The sequence below is a fragment of the Megalobrama amblycephala genome, linkage group LG1, assembly GCF_018812025.1.
Source record: "Megalobrama amblycephala isolate DHTTF-2021 linkage group LG1, ASM1881202v1, whole genome shotgun sequence".
Taxonomy (NCBI): Eukaryota; Metazoa; Chordata; class Actinopteri; order Cypriniformes; family Xenocyprididae; genus Megalobrama; species Megalobrama amblycephala.
In genome coordinates this window covers 63927766-63950087 of record NC_063044.1, presented here as the reverse complement: position 1 = coordinate 63950087, position 22322 = coordinate 63927766, and the positions used below count along the sequence as shown (strand labels likewise).

At 36.8% G+C, this 22322-nt stretch overlaps 2 protein-coding genes across 3 annotated transcripts; one reads left to right on the top strand and one right to left on the bottom strand.

The window, feature by feature from the left end:
• Positions 1-113: 113 nt before the first annotated feature.
• Positions 114-15803, top strand: pold1 (polymerase (DNA directed), delta 1, catalytic subunit). Of its 2 annotated transcripts, none has more exons than XM_048209101.1 (27): positions 114-266; positions 2913-3110; positions 3948-4061; positions 4154-4294; positions 4379-4504; positions 6346-6514; positions 6750-6864; positions 6963-7092; positions 8777-8943; positions 9260-9364; positions 9496-9636; positions 9731-9841; positions 9972-10163; positions 10260-10348; positions 11187-11303; positions 11425-11538; positions 11657-11804; positions 11884-11979; positions 12063-12200; positions 12595-12770; positions 12969-13121; positions 14180-14282; positions 14361-14493; positions 14897-15010; positions 15101-15153; positions 15342-15439; positions 15568-15803. In XM_048209101.1, exons 2-27 carry the CDS (start codon positions 2924-2926, stop codon positions 15653-15655), a joined length of 3318 nt encoding a protein of 1105 aa, XP_048065058.1. In that variant the 5' UTR covers positions 114-266; positions 2913-2923; the 3' UTR covers positions 15656-15803. The 2 variants fall into 2 exon arrangements, with proteins under 2 accessions (XP_048065058.1, XP_048065067.1); XM_048209110.1 differs by lacking the exon at positions 114-266 and adding an exon at positions 936-1165.
• Positions 15804-16608: 805 nt separating this feature from the next.
• zgc:55558 (GTPase KRas) lies at positions 16609-22318 on the bottom strand. The gene is made up of 5 exons (XM_048209135.1): positions 21974-22318; positions 21252-21363; positions 20044-20222; positions 19472-19631; positions 16609-18033 (listed from the first exon to the last, which is right to left on the bottom strand). The coding sequence occupies exons 2-5, from the start codon at positions 21360-21362 to the stop codon at positions 17920-17922; spliced, it is 564 nt and encodes a 187-aa protein (XP_048065092.1). The 5' UTR covers position 21363; positions 21974-22318; the 3' UTR covers positions 16609-17919.
• Positions 22319-22322: the final 4 nt, after the last annotated feature.

Here is a 22322-nt window from a genome sequence, read left to right as displayed (position 1 = left end):
GTATATTGATGCTTTGTTAAAATGTTACGTAAAACGATAGACTGTAAAAAGTACTCGACCCTCTCAAAATGGCAGTTATCGTCGACCATGCAGGCAAATCACTTCCTACTTTTTAACCAATTGCAGTCCTCCGTCGACCCTACGCAATTTTACCGGGAAAACGGATGTTGCTCGTGTCCGGTGGAAACTGACATTCAACACTGAGAAGTGGCGGGAGATTTATCAAGTACATAAATGGAGTAAGAGAGCTCGAGCTGGAATAAAAGGTGAAAGATTATGTATTTGTACCGTGGCTAGAGTTCCCCTCAATATCTTAGATTGCCTGATGCAGCTCATCTTGCGCTGTTTCATGAATTTCTGGCTGTTTTTGTTGTTTACATATTGCTAACATGTTCTGCTGCGTTTCTTGTTTGTCCAGTTCTCCTAGTATATTATTTAATACGCAACGTGAAAATAAACAGCATGAGCTTGAATCATGTTTATGCGATGTCGTTGTTGCTTTATATGTTTCTTTTGATTGCTAAATTACCAGTCACAGTTAATTATAGGGAAAGTGCACGTGTGCGCAAAAGTTAAACAATAGGCCTATAACTTGTGTACATTGCTTGGTATACAAAATAAGAATGCTTATGCACAAGACATTTCAATAACGCTATAGACTAAAAAACATGTAAATGAACGGCAAGAATGCATTGGAGGTATTCGGTTTTTCAGTAGGAAAGGTGTCATTTAAGTGGCCCCTAAAGTAATAATTAACAATTTTTACAACGGAAGTGAATCAAAAACCAACTTTAGCTCGATAATAATTTTCCTGTTGTCACTTAGAAGCTGCTTTGAAACGATATGTATTGTGAAAAGCGCTATATAAATGAAGATGACTTGACTTCAGTAACCCCGCCCCTTTATGTAAATGATGTTGTAGAGCTGTCAGGCGCTCCCATAAGGGCGCTCCATTTTAATGTTATTGTTCTGCGTTTTGTTTTGATGTTATTCTTTAGTTTTGAGACGTTGAGCTGAGAGTTTAATCACGTGACGTGCGCTATATCTTATATATATACTCTATAAATAGTTTGTTATATAGCCTACATATTCTGTATCCCACACATATTCAGTTGACAGGATATAAGTGATCGTTTGTGGTGGTGGAAAACCTCTCAGGATGTTTGTAAGTGTTTAATTTGCTCATAAACAGTCGAAACACTGTGAAAAACTTGGGTGTTATTTTTGATTCTGCCCTTAAATTTGACAAACAGATTAATGCTGTAATTAAATCTAGTTTTTTCCATTTAAGACTATTATCTAAGGCTGAGAGTTTTCTAACATTTGCAGAGTTTGAGAGAGTGATCCATTCGTTTATTTCATGGAGACTTGACTATTGTAATTCTCTTTATATTGGAAAGAGCCAATCCAATATTAGTCGTCTTCAGATGGTTCAAAATGCAGCAGCCAGGCTGTTGACTGGAACACGGAAATTTAATCATATTTGCCCAATATTACAAGCGTTGCACTGGCTGCCGGTTTGTTATAGAATTGATTTTAAAATCCTGCTTTTTGTTTTTAAAAGCCCTGAATGGATCAGCTCCAAAATATCTCTCTGAACTTTTGATATTAAATAACTCTGCTAGATCATTAAGGTCATCTAATCAAAGATTGAAAGACTTAAAGGGTTAGTTCACCCAAAAATGAAAATTATGTAATTAATTACTCACCCTCATGTCGTTCCAAACCCGTAAGACCTCCGTTCATCTTTGGAACACAGTTTAAGATATTTTAGATTTAGTCCGAGAGCTTTCTGTCCCTCCATTGAAAATGTATGTACGGTAGACTGTCCATGTCCAGAAAGGTAATAAAAACGTCATCAAAGTAGTCCATGTGACATCAGTGGGTTAGTTAGAAGTTGTTGAAGCATCGAAAATACATTTTGTTCCAAAAATAACAAAAACTACGACTTTACTCAGCATTGTATTCTCTTCCGGGTCTGTTGTCAATCCGCGTTCACGACTCCGCAGTGACGCTGCTGACGTGTTATCCGGTGCACCCGAGCTTCGTTTACAGTCTGAGGGAGACGCACGCTGTATTCAAGCTATTCTACATTGTTTGTATTTTGGTATTGCTATATTTTTTAAAATGGTGCGTAAGTGTGCATGTCGCGGATGTCCTAATCGCCAAAAAAAACCACAGCGACGTAAAAGTGCATTACCAATGCCGACAGATGAAAGGATTCTATGGAATCAATTCAATGGAATCTATTCAATGGAAAGGATTCCGGAAGAGAAGACAATGCTGAATAAAGTCGTAGTTTTTGTTATTTTTGGACCAAAATGTATTTTCGATGCTTCAAAAACTTCTAACTAACCCACTGATGTCACATGGACTACTTTGATGATGTTTTTATTACCTTTCTGGACATGGACAGTGCACCGTACATACATTTTCAATGGAGAGACAGAAAGCTCACGGACTAAATCTAAAATATCTTAAACTGTGTTCCAAAGATGAACGGAGGTCTTACGGGTTTGGAAGGACATGAGGGTGAGCAATTAATGACATAATTTTCATTTTTGGGTGACCGTGCTTTTTCTATTATTGGTCCAAAATTGTGGAATAGTCTTCCTCTATATTTAAGACTAGTATCCACAGAGTCTGAATGTAAATCTAAGTTGAAAACTTACCTTTTCTCTCAGGCCTACAACTGTATTTGATTTTTAACATTTTTTTTAAACGTTGATTTTTAAAGATTTATTTCAAATTGAGTGTTTCCGATGTAAACTCCCTTTATTATTGCTTTTGTGGGTTTTTTTTTATTTATTTGTTTATTTATCTTCTTGTACAGCACAATGGCCAACTGCTGTTGTACTTATTGTGCTATATAAATAAAATTTTGATTGATTGATTGATATTGCTTTTGCAAGGCTGCTTCAGAATGGACTTCAAAAGGCGCAATGGAGGCCCTGGATTGGGCGGGGCTTCACAGGCCAAGAAGGGGAAAATGAGCACAGAGTGGGAGGATAGTCCCTCCCAGTTTGAAGAGGAACTTGCTCTATTTGATGAAATGGAGATGGAGGTGGAGTCAGGGGAGGGGCAAGCTGGCCATGATGTCATTCCAGTGGGTAAGTATGTTTTGTCTATTTTTTTAATTAATTAAATAAAAAAAATTTTATTACTATACACAACAAATATCTCGTAAAAACCTTCTACTCATGGGATGCTTCTCATTTCTCATTTGTGCATCCACGTTTCCTTTCATCGCGTCTCAGCTCCACCCCCCATAGGACGTGAGTGAAGCATGCAAGGAAAGAAAAGCGGACAGAGAAATCAAAGGAAATGTTTTTTGTATATTGGAATGTTCTTGATCACTTGAGCATCACTTCAAAGCGTCATCAGTTGCGCTCAAGGGATCTGCCCTCATATTGTTAACAGTTTGGTTATTTAAACACAGGATACCCCGTTGAAATAGGGGAGATGTAAAAGCAAAAGTAAAGCATACATTTAAATTATTGTGGCAGATGTGAAGGGGGAGGAGAATTTATACGTGCGTCAGATTTCTCGTCGAGAAAGACTTCCTCTAAGGATACACCTGTGTATCCTCGCTCATAACTCCTTGGGAAGCCTCCTTCAGTTCCTCGTTCCTCACCTCCTCGCAGTGCAGTTAGAGAACTGAAATGTCCTACAAGATGGCTGAGTTCGATCAGTTTCCGGGTCACAGGCACAGGATGTAGGAGGGAGGAAGCATTAATTTGAGTATTGAGAAGCACCCATAGTATTGCACCTTGGATCTGAATTTTCCCAGATTATATGGTTAATTTTCTTTTATATTTCCAGTTTTGGAGAATAATTCTTTTCACAGAATATTTTTGTCTTTTTTTTATTTTATTCTTTATTTGCAAGGAGGACTAACATTACTTGCTAACTCTTGACCTCAACATGATCTACACTCTTTTGCTCAGGTGACTTATTCTCTGCTGATCTTAATCCACGTTGGAAACGACCTCATGCACCGCCTCTTCAACCAAACTCAGACAGACTAATTTTCCAGCAGATAGACCTGGATTACTACCTGGGTGAGACACACATGCTCTCTCGCAAATGAACACATAAAAATCCATGATTTCATCCAGACCTCTCCCTCAATGTGCTGTCGTCTGGTGTTTAGGATCTGCGGTAGCAGGTATGCCTGGGCAGGTGCAGGGCAAAGTGCCCATAGTGCGCATGTTTGGTGTGACGGACAGTGGAAATAGCGTGTGCTGCCATGTTCATGGATTCGCCCCGTATTTCTATGTTCCTGCCCCCAACGGTGAGCCGCCAATTACAGGTTGCTTCTCAGTGTCATTGGGACATAGTAAGCACATCTTTCATGATTTCTGTCTCTTTCTCTCAGGTTTTACAAATGCAAACTTGGCCGAGTTTAAGAGAGAGCTGAATTCTGCTGTATTGAAGGACATGCGCTCCAATAAAGACAACATAGCAGTCACTGTGCTGGCAGTGGACATCACCAGAAAAGAAAGTAAGGAGAATTTAGTGTAAACAGTGCTTTGAAATATACTTGGCGGTGGTAGCCGGGTGAAAAATCCTCCTATTTCACACGGCACAAAAATGGTCTACTACATGTGACAAACAACAAATAATGTGTGATTTTTAACAGTATTTTTATTTATTGAAATTAATTTGAATTACATAGCATACTATTACATTTAATTATATACTAATATTTTGCATCATTATGCATTGTAAATTATGCAAATGTACAGCATTTAAATGGTTCTCCTTTTGCTATGTTCTCCTTGCTGTCATATAGTGTCTCTCTCAGTGAATAGGACACAGATTTTACTAGTAAAATTTTTATAATGAATAATATGTGTGTCAAATAATGTTCTTAGTCTTTTCTTCCTGTGGGGGAGACTACAATAATTTACTATGAATTAAATGGAAATCAAATTAAATACAATTTATTATGTAACCAAAATACCAATAATGCCCAAAAGAAAAAGAAAAATTTTAGCATGTGACTTTTAATTATAAACAAGCCCGAAATACACAGGTACTCTTATTTTGAAATGTGTACACAATTTCAGGCTGATCCTTCAGATTCTTACAACCGTCTAAAACATTTTAAATAAAGGTCATAAAGTAGACATTGATATATACATTATATATTTATACATACACATTTTTTTTTCAAATTGACGTCAATATTTTGTCCACACAATACTGGCATCAATTTGACACATTTTTGGACATCAATTTGATGTCCACACACTGATGTCCAATTGATGTTGAAAAAAATATATCAAATTGACGTCAAAAAACAGGTCAAAAATGCAAATCAAACTGATATTCTTTTGACCACCAAAATAACGACACAAAAGTAATGCAATGAAAGAAAAATACAAGGTTCTGTCTTGAAGCTCTAAAAGAGCAGGCTAATAGGTCCTTATCTCAACTGCTCATAATCACATCATTATATCTATAGGACACTGATGATTGGTTCCTGCTGTTTTAGTAGCCAATGAGCTTGCATGCTCAGTCTTCAAATACATGAGTAGCATTTGCCTTAGCAGTGCAGCACGCTTTCAGAAACCAGCTCCACCTGTATAGATCTGCTATGGGTAATTCATGTACGCTATATTGTGCAGCAGCATTTTATTTTATATATATATATATATATATATATATATATATATATATATATATATATATATATATATATATATATATATATATATGTATATGTATATATATATATATATATGTATATGTCAGTTTTTTTACATCAATTTGAAGTCCACACACTGATGTCCAATTGATGTCGGAAAAAAAACATCAAATTGACATCAATTTTTTTAAGGCAATTTGATGTCCACATGCTGATGTCCAATTGATGCCGAAAATATATCAAATTGACGTCAAAAAACAGGTCAAAATGCAAATCAAACTGATATTTTTTTGACCACCAAAATAACGACACAAAAGCAATGCAATGAAAGAAAAATACAAAGTTCTGTCATGAAATTCTAAATAGGCAGGCTAATAGGTCCTTAACTCAACTGCTCGTAATCACATCCAGTGCTTCCCGCACATAGACTTTACTTTATAATCATTTACACTCTATGATATTATTGCATCCTGTTAATGTACAAAAATACTGAGGTGCAAATAGTATCTGTAGTATTAATAGTATTACTATTTACTCTTATTGCAAAGAACTGATATGAACATGGTGTAAATAGAATATATTGCTATTGTCACTTAGTGTAAATTACTGCTGCCAACATTTAAAGGTAGTGTAAATGAAACCGTTCGTATGACCTGTGTGTAACTGACTGGCTTTTCCATATTTGTCCTAAGGTATGTATCATTACCATGGAAGCCGACCTCAGGACTTTCTGCGCATCACCATGGCGATGCCACGTCTGGTTGCCCCAGCGAAGCGTCTCCTGGAGCAGGGCTTTAAATTTGCCAATTTTGCCACCCAGGGCTACCAGGCTTTTGAAGCCAACATTGACTTTGAGATCAGGTACGTGTTTGTGTGTACTCAAGTTACTGAAACTGGTGATTAGAGCTGCACGATTAATCATCAAAAGACTGCGATCTTGATTCAAAAAGGAGAATCTTGATCTCTATTTTAAACAAAAACATTGTGATTTTCAATTTATACAGAATCGTGCAGCTTTACTGGTGATGTGTAGTAGACATTGTTTGCTTGACCTGATCAAGTATGTAAGGTCTGCTGTATGTGCATGTGACGACAGGTTCATGGTGGACAGTGATGTTGTCGGTTGCTGCTGGATTGAGCTTCCAAAAGGGAAGTACAGGCTGAGGGAAGAGAGAAGTGAAGGACAGACAGATTCACAATACCCAGGAATGGTAAAAACAAACAAACAAACAAACAAAAACGGTCACTTAAGGCCTGATCCGATGATTTGGTGCTCATCTAGTGTGTCTTTAATTGACTTCTCTCTCAGGTTTCCCTGTGTCAGTATGAGGTGGATGTGGCATGGAATGATCTGGTCAGTCATCCAGCTGAAGGAGAATGGCAGAGGATCGCTCCACTCAGAGTCCTGAGCTTTGATATTGAGTGTGCTGGCAGAAAAGGTGTTTGTTTAGGCATCATACCTTCTGTTTCTGTTAGCTAAGCGTATACTAAATTTGCTGCATTGTATGGTTTGGTGTCCAATAACACCATTTGGTAGAAAGTTGTGAAATTGGGCACACTGATATCAATATTTCATTCGGAAAGTTTGGAAACAATCAAACTCTTTAGTGTCCCCACAAGTTAAAATTTTCTTTATTTTTAGTTAGCTTTTTAAAAAAAAATCAAATGTTATTAATATTTTTTGTAGGGCTAGGACAATAAGTTGCAATAAATCAACAAATGATTCTGGATAGAGTCTGATGCTGCGTCCCAATTCGCCTACTTATACTACTCCCTAAAAATATGTACTCTTTTTGTGAACAAAAAGTACTTACTTTTGAGTGTGTAGCAAAAGAGTAGACAAGCTTTGGGACATACTATCATGTCATACAAATGCGTCTTTTCTCTCTATCGCCTCCTGTCACCGTAAACTGGCCTGTCAATCATCTTACATCCTCCACATTTCATTTAGCCAATTTCCTACCGTATATCGGAGAGAAATGCAGCACGTTGATATGCAGTCACGTGTCTTTCATGTGGAGAATTCTCCTCATATTAATGCATAATGATGCATTTAAAAGTTAATGGCTAATCAGATCTTTATAAAAGTCCACATTGGTATTTGCAGATGAAAAATAACACAGATAACATTAAATAAAAATTTTCTATCAGGTTGAACTGATTATAAGTCACTCAAACCTCTCAGCGTCGACCGCGCATATCCGCCATGTTTTGTAGTTTTTTAACACTTTTTACTCGTGTTTGTAGTTCTGAACTGAATCCTAGTCCAATGCGCAATGGGTTGTGGGCAATATTAGCCCTTAAAGTGTGCACGGATCCACACTTAGAAAATCTACCGGAAATAGTAGACCATCCGGGGACTTTTGGCACACTCTTTTCAACATACTATGCTTTGGGACACACTTATTTTAATCTTGCATACTATTTAGGATGGATAGTATGGACATTGGGACGCAGGGTGAGATTTTCTGAAAGCATCGCGATTCTCTCTTGAATCGATTCTAAACTTAGTTTTTAACAGCGGATGGCACTGCGGGCTTTAGAAACAGCCTATAAAATAATCCCTTCTATAAAATAATCATTCATAAAGTTCAAAAAGGTTGAAGTGAATTACAAGGGTGTTTACTTTAACCTTGTCATAAAAGCATTCTGAGGTGCAAGTACATTCTCAGACTCAGCCGAACACTCGAGCGCTCTTCTTTGTGAGCATTTGAGCGTGTGGTTAAAAACTAGCCTAGAGCGCCATCTGCTGTTAAAAACTAAACTCAGAATCGATTCAAGAGAGAATCGCAATGAATTCGGAAAATCTCAGAATCGATCCAGAATCATTAATCGATTTATTGTCCCAGCCCTATTTTTTGGTATATCATTTGTTTAATCAAATTTTCTAAAAACAAATTTTAGACCATTGAAAACAAACTGTAGGTTTTGTCACTTTTGTTGAATTTGTCCTACAAGACCATTTGTCTTATATAATGCATAAGCAAACTAACATTAACAAACCGCTCATTGTGTCATTGCCACCATGTGCAATACGTAGGCTTGTTCTTGGTCTTGTAATTGCCTGCAAATAAAAGTATTATATTCTGCTGTGTAAGTAACTGAACTATTTGTGTGATACAGGTGTGTTTCCAGAGCCAGAGATAGACCCTGTGATTCAGATCGCCTCTATGGTGCAGCGTCAGGGAGAGAAGGAGCCATTTATCCGGACAGTCTTCACCTTACAGAACTGTGCCAGTATAGTGGGCTCCCAGATTCTCTGCTTTACTCAGGAGAAACAGCTACTGCAGGTACGTACTCACAGATTCTCCTACTATAATAAAACTGAAATGTTTACATGTGCATTTTCTGTCAAATGTAAATGTACATTGTGCCACTTTAGGGCTGCCCCCTAATAGTCGACTAAACGTTAGAATCAGATTGGTCAACTAAATTAGGATGGTCACAAAAAAAAACTCATGTAGTAACAGATCATTAACATGGCTGGTCCATGCGGTAATATGTCAGGCAGAAAATCCAAAGTGTGAGAACATTTTGAGATCTATCTATCTATACATATACACACAAATATAATGTAAATAAATGTATATGTGTGATTTATCTCAGAGTTGGGCTGAGTTTGTGAGGACAGTGGATCCTGACATCATCACTGGCTACAATATCCAGAACTTTGACCTTCCATATCTCCTCAACAGAGCTGCAACCTTAAAGGTAAAGTGTTTTTGTATGTCTTTGGTGGAGAGTGAGCACAAACCCAGTAGTGGCACATGTCAGAAAGACTTCTTATTATAATTCAGGCAGGTGGATGGTGATTTGAGTCACTCGCCTTTCTGTCTCCATAGGTGAATTTATTCCCATATCTGGGCCGCGTGCGGGGCATCAAATCAGTTCTGAAAGACTCCAGCTTCCAGAGCAAGCAGATGGGCCGCAGAGAGAACAAAACCGTTAATATGGAGGGACGTGTGCAGTTTGACTTACTGCAGGTATGCACACTTAAACTCAGACTTTTTACATTGTGCCATCAGATGATTCATTACTGTTCATGATGTGACTCACCCAGATTTTCCTCTGTTGTAGGTGTTGCTGAGGGATTATAAACTGCGCTCTTACACACTAAACGCCGTCAGTTTCCATTTTCTGCAGGAGCAGAAGGAGGATGTGCAGCATTCCATCATCACAGATCTACAGGTGCAGCCAATCAGATCTCTGTTCTACACTTATAGCCAATCAGATCCCTCAACTTCATCTTAAGACATCTGGAGTCCAGTAAACTCGCAGTAAAATTGTGTCTTTCCTCCCTCTCTTTATTTTTGATTAGAATGGGAATGAGCAGACCCGCAGGCGTTTGGCTGTATACTGTTTGAAGGATGCGTATCTGCCCCTGCGCTTGCTGCAGAAGTTGATGTGCGTCATTAATTACATGGAAATGGCCAGAGTAACTGGGGTGCCCCTGACTTACCTGCTCTCTCGCGGACAGCAGATTAAAGTGGTTTCACAGCTCCTGAGACAGGTCTGTGCATGCCTCACTGTAACATATGTTAATGTAACAAACCTAGTCAACATTGTGCTTTAATGTGCATGGTTTAATGATTGTTTTATTGTGTAGGCTATGAAGCAGGATCTGGTGATGCCAGTGGTGAGGACAGAGGGAGGGGAGGACTACACTGGAGCCACTGTCATAGAACCAGAGAAAGGGTTTGTTCCCACATTTGTGATCAAATTCACATTCTTAAATCAGGGAATATGTAAATTGCATATCTTAAGTTCTAGAAAAAAAGCAGCCATTAAAAAAGTACTTAAACATGCTACTCTTCAAAAGTTTGGGGTCAGCAAGAAATTAACTTTTATTCAGCAAGGACGCATTCAATTGATCAAATGTTACAGACAAAAAAGACGTGCGGTTTAAAAAGATTATCTATTCATCAAAGAATCCTGAAAAAAAATTAATCTTGGTTTTTTAACTTTTTTCAGCATTGATAAAATGTTTTTAGAGCAGCAAATCATCATATTAGAATGATTTCTGAAGGATCATGTGACACTGAAGACTGGAGTAATGATGCTGAAAATACAGCTTTGACATAAAATACATTTCAAAATATACATTAAAATAGAAAACATATTTAAAATTGTACACTATTACTTCAAATTATTACATTTTTACTGTATTTTGTACCAAATAAATCAAAATGCAGCCTTGATTAACATAAGAGACTTCTTTCAAAAACATTTAAAAAAAAAATCTTACTGACCCCAGACTTTTTTCACAGTAGTGTAAATAAGTAAATAAAAGTACTTAAGGCAGAATTCTTTTTAAAAAATAAATAAATAAATTCTAGTAAGTGACAACAGATTCTTGCAGTTGTTTTCTGATAGTTAATAAAAACAAAATTGACGTTAAGTCAGATGTTGGTACTATGTAATGTGGAAATGCAATTATGAGATGGAGAAAATTAAAGCAACATTTAAATTTTAAAGATGATTCACATTGTGGATGATTCACAAATGCAGAAGCTGTGTGTGTATGTGTTTACAGGTATTACAGTGTTCCTATAACAACTCTGGATTTCTCCTCACTGTATCCCTCCATCATGATGGCTCACAATTTATGTTACACTACACTCCTGCAGAAGGGCCAGGTGGACAAACTGGGGTGAGAGGAGTGTTTGTGTGTATCATGTGATGTATTTGTCTTTGATGCATGGGTTTTATTAATTTTAATTGTGATGTACTCCATTTTGTGACTAATTAAAGCTGTGTGCATGTGTTTTTAGTCTGTCTCCAGAAGATTTTATCAAGACCCCCACAGGTGATCTGTTTGTGAAGAGCTCTGTGAGGAAGGGCCTTCTCCCTGAGATCCTGGAAAACCTGCTGGGGGCCAGGAAAAGGTGAACATATCAGCAAAAAAAAAAAAAAGAACAAATGAAGATTAAATAAATGTTTTATGTTCAATGCCAAATAGACCCATTAAATCAAAACCAAACCCATTATTTGTTGTGCCTCTAGAGCGAAGGCAGAACTGAAGAAAGAGACGGATCCCTTTAAAAAACAGGTGCTAGACGGAAGGCAGTTGGCTTTGAAGATCAGTGCGAACTCAGTGTACGGGTTCACCGGGGCTCAGGTGGGCAAACTGCCCTGTCTTGAGATCTCACAGGTCAGTTTCAGCACTCACACAAGGATAAATATTGTCAGCTTTAGACAGAGATGCTTTAAGTTTTTCTCTTTCATTGTAGAGCGTCACAGGCTTTGGTAGACAGATGATTGAACAGACCAAACAGCTTGTGGAATCAAGATACACAGTCTCTAATGGCTACCAGGCAGATGCAAAGGTATTTAATCGCATACATTTTTTTTTTTGCCTTCATTTCAATGCACTGAAAACATGCAATGATGCAAATCAAATGTGTTTTAGGTCATCTACGGAGACACAGACTCGGTGATGGTGAAACTAGGTGTGGCCACGGTGCAGGACGCAATGAATCTGGGAAGGGAGGCAGCTGATTGGGTCTCCTCCCACTTCGTTCCACCAATCAAATTAGAGTTTGAGAAGGTACAGGAAGCAGGCCAAGATTTCATAACAGAAACCATCTAATATTATGATGATAACACTTTACAATTAGGTTCCATTGGTTAACTACATCAGTTAAAATGAACTAACAATGCAAAATACTTATTTAAAGCAGTTATTAATCTTAGTTAATGTTCATTTCAGCATTTACTAAAACTTTATTAAAATCAAAAGTTATATCTTAATATTATTTAATGGACCTGGGCTAACATGAACTAACAATGAACAGTTGTATTTTTATTAACTAATAAATACTATAACAAATGCATTGCTTTTTGTTAGTTAATGTTAGCTATTGCATTAACTAAAGAGACCTTATTGACCTTTATTCCCAATAAACTCAATAGATAATAACCTCTCATTTACACTTTTTCAGGTTTATTACCCTTATCTGTTGATCAATAAAAAGCGGTATGCCGGGCTGTATTTCTCTTCCAATGCGGAACATCATGATAAGATGGATTGCAAAGGAATAGAGACTGTCAGACGAGACAACTGCCCTCTAGTGGCCAACCTTATCAACACATGCCTCCAAAACATCCTCATTGACAGGTACAAGCATTGCCACACTCAGAAAACCACCGTGCGCTCAGATACGCAACAGTGACGCACAAACTAGCATGTGTAATAGTGAAGACATGACTCTACAAGCCTTAATAAAAGCCTTTTTTGTTTGTTTTGATGGCAACACAGTTCATATACCAACATGCACATTAATTCACATGACTAATAATGTGCTTTGTGTTTCAGAGACCCTGATGGAGCAGTAGCCCATGCTAAAGAGGTGATCTCTGATCTTCTGTGTAATCGCATTGACATCAGTCAGCTGGTCATAACTAAAGAGCTGACACGCACCGCACAGGAGTATGCCGGCAAACAGGCCCACGTCGAGCTAGCTGAGAGGTGCGTGTGTGCGTTCTTATTGTCTTGACTGTGAGTTTATACCTGCAATTCATACAAAATGTGGCATTCTGACTTTGAAATAGGCCATTCTCATGATACATGCAAATCCGAGGATACATGCAAATACATGCAAATCTGAGAAGTTTTCAAATATGAATGTATATCTGAAGAGAAACTCTTCAGAAAAGTTTTGATGGCTTACCTCTGTATGATGCTTTATGAAATTGTGTTTATAAGCGAAGCGTTGCTTTGTGTAGCGGGGTAACCACTATATTTCTGCTTTTCCATAAGCTCCACCTACTGCTACCTACAGAGTGAATTTGCATTTTCATTCAGTCCATGTCATTAACATACAGCAGCGACTTTTGATTTTTCTAGCTGAAAAGTCCTTGATAATGTCCAAGTTGTAAAATCCAAATTTTGGGGAACATTACTCGCGATATATATTTAGTTGTTTTTATACCATGGCCAGTTTTGGAATGACCATTGGCTGTTTACACTGTCATTGTTTGGAATTGACATCCACATTAGTGATTCTTGAAATATCCTGTTCACAGAGCAGCTTACAATAGTGTCTTGTAATACTGTCTGTATGAACATGCAGCGGGATCTATCGACTGTAACTGTAGTTACAGTAACTAAAGCAATATCAAATATGGAGACATGGATAAAACTTTAAAGTCTTTTCACACAACAAAAGTGAGGCACAAATTCATCTGTCAAATTAACCGGCAGCAGCTTTGATAGGTCATAGTGATGAGCATTTGATTTGTGCGGAAACCACATTTTATAAATCTTTTTATTTCTGTCAAATCTTGTTTTAATTTTTTTAATTCATAGCTTTTGTAGTAATTCTACAGTTAAAAATCTTATCATAGATATTGTTGCTACATAAACAACTTGTACTTCTATTCTAAAATCAGAATTTTCAGAAACAATTTAATCTTCTTATTCCAATAATTTTTTTTGCTGATTCCAAGAAGTCTTCCTGCAGCATGGAGTTTTCAGGAATGGAATTACTTGCGCATATAATCACTTTCCACCAACATGGGTTTTAGGATGCGGAAGCGTGATGCCGGTAGCGCTCCAAACCTCGGCGATCGAGTTCCGTACGTCATCATCAAAGCGGCAAAGGGAGTGGCGGCATATATGAAATCAGAGGTCAGTATTGTGTATTATCTGTTTTGATGTGGCTGATTTTCTTCACTGTATTTATAACTACTGAGTTGTGTATCTCAGGACCCCATCTATGTGCTGGAGAACAACATCCCTATAGACACACAGTACTACCTGGAGCAGCAGCTTTCCAAGCCTTTACTGCGCATCTTTGAGCCCATACTGGGCGAGAGCAAAGCTGAGAGTGTGCTACTGAGTGAGTATCATCAGTTAAGCTTACAACTAATGGATGTTTAAAGCTGGCATGAAATGAAAATGAACAGCAGTCTTCTCTCTGTTGTATGCTGGACTTCTCTAATCATGTTTTACAGGTGCAATCACATTAACTAAATTTCAAGGGTAAAAAAGGTCTTATTGTCAATAGTGTAGCGATATGAAGTGAAACTCCCACAGATCGGCATCACTAACTTGAAACTGTTGCGAAATCTGCACAGAGATCTTTCACCATGACGCAAAATTCTTGACTCCTGAAATGACTGGATTTTGCCTGTGAAAATTCACAGACAGTAAATGTGTGACTGCACTTTAAGTGAGTCAGATATTAGTGAAAGTAAAACGTCTTTCTATTGTTGAGCTGATGATAAACATGTTTGTTTCAGAGGGAGATCACACGCGCTGTAAGACAGTCTTGACATCCAGGGTTGGTGGTCTCATGGCTTTTGCTCAGAAACGAAGCACTTGCATTGGCTGCAGAGCTGTGCTCAAAACTGATGGTATGTAAGATATGTGTTTTGGGCAAAACTGGAGCTTCAGTAGGACCGCAAATCACAAAACTCTACATCTGATGTTTTTCCTCTCTACAGCGGCTGTATGCGACTTCTGCAAAAAGAAAGAGTCGGAGCTTTATCAGAAAGAGGTGTGTTTTTTTTTTTTTTTTATATATATATATATATATATATATATATATATATATATATATATATATATATATATATATATATATATATATATTATAAAATAAACAAATCCTGGCAAAATCATCGTCCTAAGTGAAGCAAAAGATGTTCTTACTGTTGCTGAAGATTGTCCATGTGTGTCTTTTAGATTGCTCATCTGTCAACACTAGAGGAGAAATTCTCTCGCCTGTGGACTCAATGTCAACGCTGTCAAGGTTCACTGCATGAAGACGTGCTTTGTACCAGGTGTCTACACACATATGCACGTTAGGCCTATGCAATATATTGAATATACACTATATATTTTGAATTATTTTGTTGGTGATAGTGAATATACCAGTGGTTATGCAACATTTTCGTTTTCTCTCTTTCAGTCGAGACTGCCCCATCTTTTACATGAGGAAGAAAGTCCAGAAAGATTTAGACGATCAGGAGAAGCTCATTTCCCGTTTTGGCTGGTGAAGGATGGGGATTTTTCCTCTTTTTGCCTTTAACTCTCTCAACATTCATTCATTATCTTACCTCAATGAAGGAGTCTGTCACACTCCAGATTGTAAAGAATCTATATTTTCTAGTGGTTGAATAAATAAAAAAATGCATTTTTGTAAAATGGTTGTTTTCTTCTCTTGTCCGATTCAACATTATACTTAAGATATTATTTGATCATTTTTTTTCATCTAAATCCATATACAGGTTTTAAGTGTTTGGATTAAAGGCATAATTGCTGTTTCCACAGTCATGAAAAACTACATAATTAAAATCAAATTCAAGACATGGATATTTCTATTGTCAATATAATTTTTTTTATGCTTTGCTCTAAAATATTTCATCCTACCATAAAGCTACTTTTATAAGAGAGAAAGAAAAAAAAAAGACGACAAACAAAGAAATAAATGTTTAAAATGTCATCCCTAGGCAATATTTAATATCGTATTCATGCATGTTTGGGTTTCAGTCATTATAAGCCCTAAGATACATTGAGGGTTACATACAAGCATATGAAATACCAGAACAAGAAACTTTCTCAGGCAACCTAAAGCATATGGATAATAAATTAAATTAGGAATAAAGACAAAAAATATGACTATTTCTTGCACATAGTTCCTCGTTTTAACTTAAGGAATTGTTTTTGTCTCTTAACAAAAACTTGTTTTACCTAGAGCACTTACTACTGTACATGACCATTTACAGCAGATATCTGATCATAATAATGTCATTGTGACTGAGAATGGCATTTAAAAACTACACAAAAATCTGATTGCATCAGCTTTTCTGAGTTCAGATATCCAGAAAAGCTGATGCAACTGCCCTGTTATTACCGCAATAGTTGTTAACACTTTATAAAGCAAATACATTAAATGAGAAGTTATAGTTTCAACTACAATTGAAGGTTTGAATATTAAGGAAATCAGTCATCTAGCCAAAAGTCTCTTTATTCACAAAACATATAACTACAGATGTCAATGTGGCAAAGGGAATGCATTAATCACAAGTTTTGGTCACATGTTTAGTCTGAACCAAAACTATTACTGTCACTCCTGACAAACTAAAGAAATAGAGTAACAGGGGAAAAAAATGTCTTGCCTTCATCAACCAAGCCTCTTCACTGGTGGGAACTACTGGCATTTTACACAATTCATCATAATACATGAAATGTTAATGTCCAATACAATGCCGGCATGTGTAACGAAAACCAATAAAATAAAAAATTACAAAAATACAGAACTTTACCATGAAATACTGCTGGTAAAAAAAAAAAAAAAATTATAATAAAAGCAGAGAGTTTGATTTATTTGAATTTCATAATTATAGAAGGGCTACATTAAGTGAAGTCCATGCCATGACAACATAAACCTTGGAGAAAATGGATTCTGGGAGGGTGATGAATGTCTGAAATGTAATTTTTTTTCTAAATTTTTGTACAAACTCCCCAAAAAGACAAGGCAAATGCTACAGAAATCCCCTTTGAAGATGAAATTACAGTGTTTGTAGCAAGTACTGAAAATCTTTGCTAGATAAATCCCACAATGCGTGAGGTGGAAACACTTTTTAAAGTGTGCGATACATTATGTTAGTGGTTTTGAATGTGGCGACCACTTGCTCTAATGTGCTTTCCCACAGGCCACAAAAAAAATTAGGGGACTTCTGAGCTTCCTCATTCCCGACCACCGCTAACAGAAGCACGCGGATGTGCTGATTGGCTCACACGTTTGGAGATGAGACATAAGGCTTACTTAAATACAGTTACCCATTACCGACTTAAAGTATATCCCTTCACCACCTCATTCATTTCTTGTAAAGGTCAAAGTTCCTTGCTGCTGTGGTTCTAAAGTAAAACTGACATACATCAGATCTTTTTAGCACAGAAGGGGAAGCAGCAGCGCATGGTGGACGAGTCCACTTGAAACTAAATTATCCAGCCAAATATGATAACGTGAGGTCAATATATGTCTTGTCCTAAACAATTCCACAGTTGCATGGTTCTCATTGAGGTCTCACGCACACATACATACATACATACATACATACAAACACATTCAACAGCCAGTCAGGTTCCTATTCCTCAAAGGCTGGTGGTGTAAGACACAGGGAGCGGTAAGAAAAGGAAATAGGATGTGTATGTACGTGTGATGCTACAGTAGTGTATGTGTGTATATGAGTATGTGTGACCTTGAGTGCATTGCTATCACAGGGGAGGTGCAGTGCGAGGCTGTACGCGTGTATCGCTATAAAAGAGTGCAACGTCTCTGTGTGTGCTTTTTGCTCTTCTTATTGCTGCGGTTCGTCTCCTTGTATCTTCGGATCTCCCGTACGAGAGAGTAAAATGCTTCCTCAACTCCCTGTAGACAGAAAACAAGATAGATTCCAAATTAATGGTGCTTTATAACAAGAAGCTGATTCACTTTGGTCAATCTGGGGAGAAAAATCACAAAAATGTTGGACATGTTATAAAATTACAAACACAACACTTTTAATACCACCAAAAAAAACAAAAACAAAGGAACACTCGTCCTGTCATTACCATCATTTTGACCCCATATTTCTGGTGGGTTGGGTTATGGTGCATTGAATCACTCTTAATATTGCTGTTGTGTATGATGGTGTTCAGATCAACAGCACATTCCGTGAGTTCAATAAACAAGAAGTTAAAGAGATAATTCACCCAAAAATGAAAATTATCCCAAGCTTTACTCGCCCTCAAGCCATCCTTGGAGTATAAGACTATCTTCTTTCACATAAACACAATCGGAGATATATTTAAAAATATCCTGTCTCTTCCAAGCTGTATAATGGTAGCGAAAGGGGTGTGTGTTTTGAAGCCCAAAAAATGCATCCATCCATCATAAATATAAACCATAAGGCTCCAGGGGGTTAATAATGGCCATCTGAAGCAAAGCGTTGGGTTTTTGTAAGAAAAATATCCATATTTAAAACTTTATTAACTATGATCATTAAACAAAACAAAGTCTAAAGTCTAAAACAAGAAATTTTAAAAAGAAATGTATTTTGGTATAAGAGAAGAGGAGCTTCAGTTTGTTGCATAACCTTATTTGTTTGAACCGTGAGAGGCGTCTAAGCTTACGCTACTCCTACATCCTGCAACATACATCGCGTCACAGGTTACTCAATTTGTGCTAATCGACTTGTGCAGTATGCGTATGGTCGTCTGCCGGAAGCTAGTTATTTGAATTTATAGCTTTAAATATGTATATTTTTCTTACAAAAAAGATTGCTTAACTTCAGAAGGCCTTTATTAATCCCCTGGAGCTGTATGGATTATTTTTATGATGGACGCATTTTTTGGGCTTTAAAATCTAGCCCCCGTTCACTACCATTATAAAGCTTGGAAGAGCCAGGATATTTTTAAATATATCTCTGATTGTGTTCGTCTGAAAGAAGATCGTCTTATACACCTACGATGGCTTGAGGGTGAGTAAATCATGGGATAATTTTCATTTTTGGGTGAGCTATCCCTTTAATATTGAGTAACTTACACAGGCACAATATTGCCAATTATCTCCTCAATTTTTGCTCCAATATTAAAAAAAAATGATCCCAAACACAGTAAAAGCAGAATCAACTCTAAGTGGCCATTCACACTGAACATGTTTTTCATTTAAAAACAGGGTTGTGAAAAAGATACAACAATCAAAAACGTCTGTCTAGCACATTATTACATATAAAAACAGTGTAAAAGCAGAGCAGTGAAATGCATTTTTAAACGAAAAAACATTTTGTGTGAATGGTCTTTTAAACTTTAAAATCAGCTTCACCCACCTGTCGTGTCTTCGCAGACGTTTCAACAAACGGGACCCCGTAACTTCTGGCAAGCTCTTGGGCTTGACGTGTCTCTACAGTACGTGAAGCTAGGTCACTTTTGTTCCCCACCAGCACCATCGGGACATTGTCGCTGTCTTTGACACGGTTTATTTGCTCCCTGCACAGACACAACAAGGTTCTTTTTTTTCCCCACACAGACTGATTTTTGAAGTTCTCCTAGGCCCTTTCTTTAATTCCACACTGGTTTCCAAACTCATCAAATTCAAGAGACAAAAAAGGAAGTAGGTACATTAACGCAGTGCAGTGACGTCATCCTGCTGAATTGACATCTCATTTTTAGCTCAAAAATCAGTCTAGCAATTTTTCCATTTGATCATATTTTAAGTTTACAGGAAGCAAGAAGGTTTATTGGCATTTAGATGGCACACACCCAACTAATTCCTCTTGAGCATGCAGTCCAAGTCCACAAATCTCAAATATAATATTACATCTGAAAGACTGTTTTATAGCAACAGCTTCTGAATATACTTTACGTTTATTAGTTTGTCCATAAGTATTTAACTATGTACCTGTAAAGGTGTACGTCCTCAAAGGACTTGGCATTGTTGATGGCAAACACACAGAGAAATCCCTCTCCTGTCCTCATATACTGGTCTCTCATGGCACTGTACTCCTCCTGACCTGCAGTGTCCAGGATGTCCAGCAAACATGTCTCTCCGTCAATCACAACCTGCTTTCTGTATGAATCCTACATGGAATAGAAGTAAAATAAATAAATAAAAATAATAATAGTGATAATAATAAAATAGGGCTCTATGAAATCAGTTTTATTTTTCCCAAATTCCTTTTTTTTTCTCCCCCAATTGAATTTTTCTGCACTCTGATTTAATGGTCAAATTAAATGTTAGTAATCATCAGAAAACATGTCTAATTAATTGAAATCATGAAACGTATAAAATTTAACAACAGTTTATAAACAATCTAATTCAGTTCCCTGTAAAATACATTTAATTTTTTCTCAAATTCCATTTTATTTTTCCCAAATACAGTGTTTTCCATTTCAGTTTTTCTTGATTCCATTTTAATGGTTTAAATAAATTTTAATAATAATCAAAAAACTATATCTAATCAATTTAATTCATAAAACTTTAACATCTTTATTATTGGGGCTGTCAAACGATTAATCGCGATTAAACGCATACAAAATAAAAGTTTGAGTTTGCATAATATATGTGTGAGTAATGTGTGCAAATAATATGTATATGTAAATACACACAAATTAATGTATATATTTAAGAGAAATATGTTATTTATGTACAAAAAAAATGTATTTATATATAATATAAATTATATAAAAATATAAATAAATACATATACTTGTAAATATTTCTCAAATATATACATGGATGTGTTTGTATTTATTTATACATAATTACACACATTACACCCACATATATTAGGCAAACTCAAACTTTTATTTTGTATGCGATTAATCGTTTGACAGCCCTATTTATTATATATTTAATTATTTATTATAAATAAAATCAAATAATAAAAATAAAAATGTAATCAAATAAAAAGTAAACAATTTATTTTTGACAAACAAAATGCTGCACAACAGGTTTACTGCTCAAATTAAAACGAAGAAATATTGTGATTATTCCCTAGTTAAGTTTTAATGATTTTATTATTACTTTGAGAGAAACTTTCTACTGTACAATAGTGATATATGTGTGTCAAAGTATTTTCACCAATCTTAGAGAAGGTGAACTCTTACCTCAATAGTGGGGTCGTACTCGTCTACAAAGTGATTTTGAATGAGCTGGATGGTCAGTGCACTTTTCCCAACGCCACCAGCACCGACAACTACCAGCTTGTATTCTGTCATTCTGGATGGAAGAGAGAGAAGGTGAATGGGAAGAGGATTACAAACAGAAGAAATATATATATATATATATATATATATATATTCAGGAGCACCTTAGGAAAAACATAAGCTTTAGTTACTCAAGCTAACTACTCTGACTGGTACACTTCTATAAATTATGTCAGTGCTAAAGGGCTGAACACAAAAGAAGATCTGTCACTATTCACTTTCATTGTATGGAAAGCAGCTGCAGTGAGAGTGAATGGTGAGGCTGTCATTCTGCCTTTTGTGCTCCACGGAAGAAAGAAAAGTCATGGTTTGGATCAACATGAGGGTGGGTAAGTTACATCATGACACATTTTTCATTTTTGGGTGAACTGTCCCTTTAATAACCGGAAAAGAACATATACACATTACATAAGATGGTTAACTGAGATTTTAAAGTCGGTGCATTATGTCAATAAATAATATTCAAATACATGTAAGACTGAGGCTGAAGATAACATTTACCCACTTCTTGTCTAATTTACTCAGCCGGCAGGTAGCAGACTGAAACAACAGCAGTTTTTACCTTTATCCCAACTACTATCAACAGGTAGGAAGTTATTTTTCGGCTTATTCGCGTGTTTTACCTCGCGTGTGGTTGTTAAGTCAGTTCGGCTGGCCCAAACGAAGCGCTTCGAGGCGAACTAGTATTGAATGAAGTCCAAGGATTAGCCCCTGAGCCACATTACGATCGAGCAGACTCACAAAACTCTCTCTCCCGGGAGTCGAGGACAGGGTGCAGTTGTTCGGCTTGATGGGACTCCGACCAACTTCAGAAAAAACTAAAAAGCTTCGTATTTTAACTATGTTTCTCCGCTCTGTTAAAATTTTAAGATAACCCAAATAAATCCGCCCGTAGAGTCATTAGCTCCTCTCGGCTAAGACTCTCCCAGATTCATTGAGGGCGAGGAAGGAGGCGGGCTCAGCGGAGGAGAT

Coding starts and splice junctions, on each gene's coding strand:
- pold1 (XM_048209101.1), top strand. CDS start 2,924: ATGGACTTCAAAAGGCGCAATGGAGGCCCTGGATTGGGCGGGGCTTCA. Junction 4,295..4,378: donor CTATGTTCCTGCCCCCAACG/GTGAGCCGCCAA, acceptor TCTTTCTCTCAG/GTTTTACAAATGCAAACTTG. Junction 15,440..15,567: donor GAAGACGTGCTTTGTACCAG/GTGTCTACACAC, acceptor TCTCTCTTTCAG/TCGAGACTGCCCCATCTTTT.
- zgc:55558 (XM_048209135.1), bottom strand. CDS start 21,362: ATGACAGAATACAAGCTGGTAGTTGTCGGTGCTGGTGGCGTTGGGAAA. Junction 19,632..20,043: donor GAGGACGTACACCTTTACAG/GTACATAGTTAA, acceptor GTGTCTGTGCAG/GGAGCAAATAAACCGTGTCA. Junction 18,034..19,471: donor CGTCTGCGAAGACACGACAG/GTGGGTGAAGCT, acceptor TTCTGTCTACAG/GGAGTTGAGGAAGCATTTTA.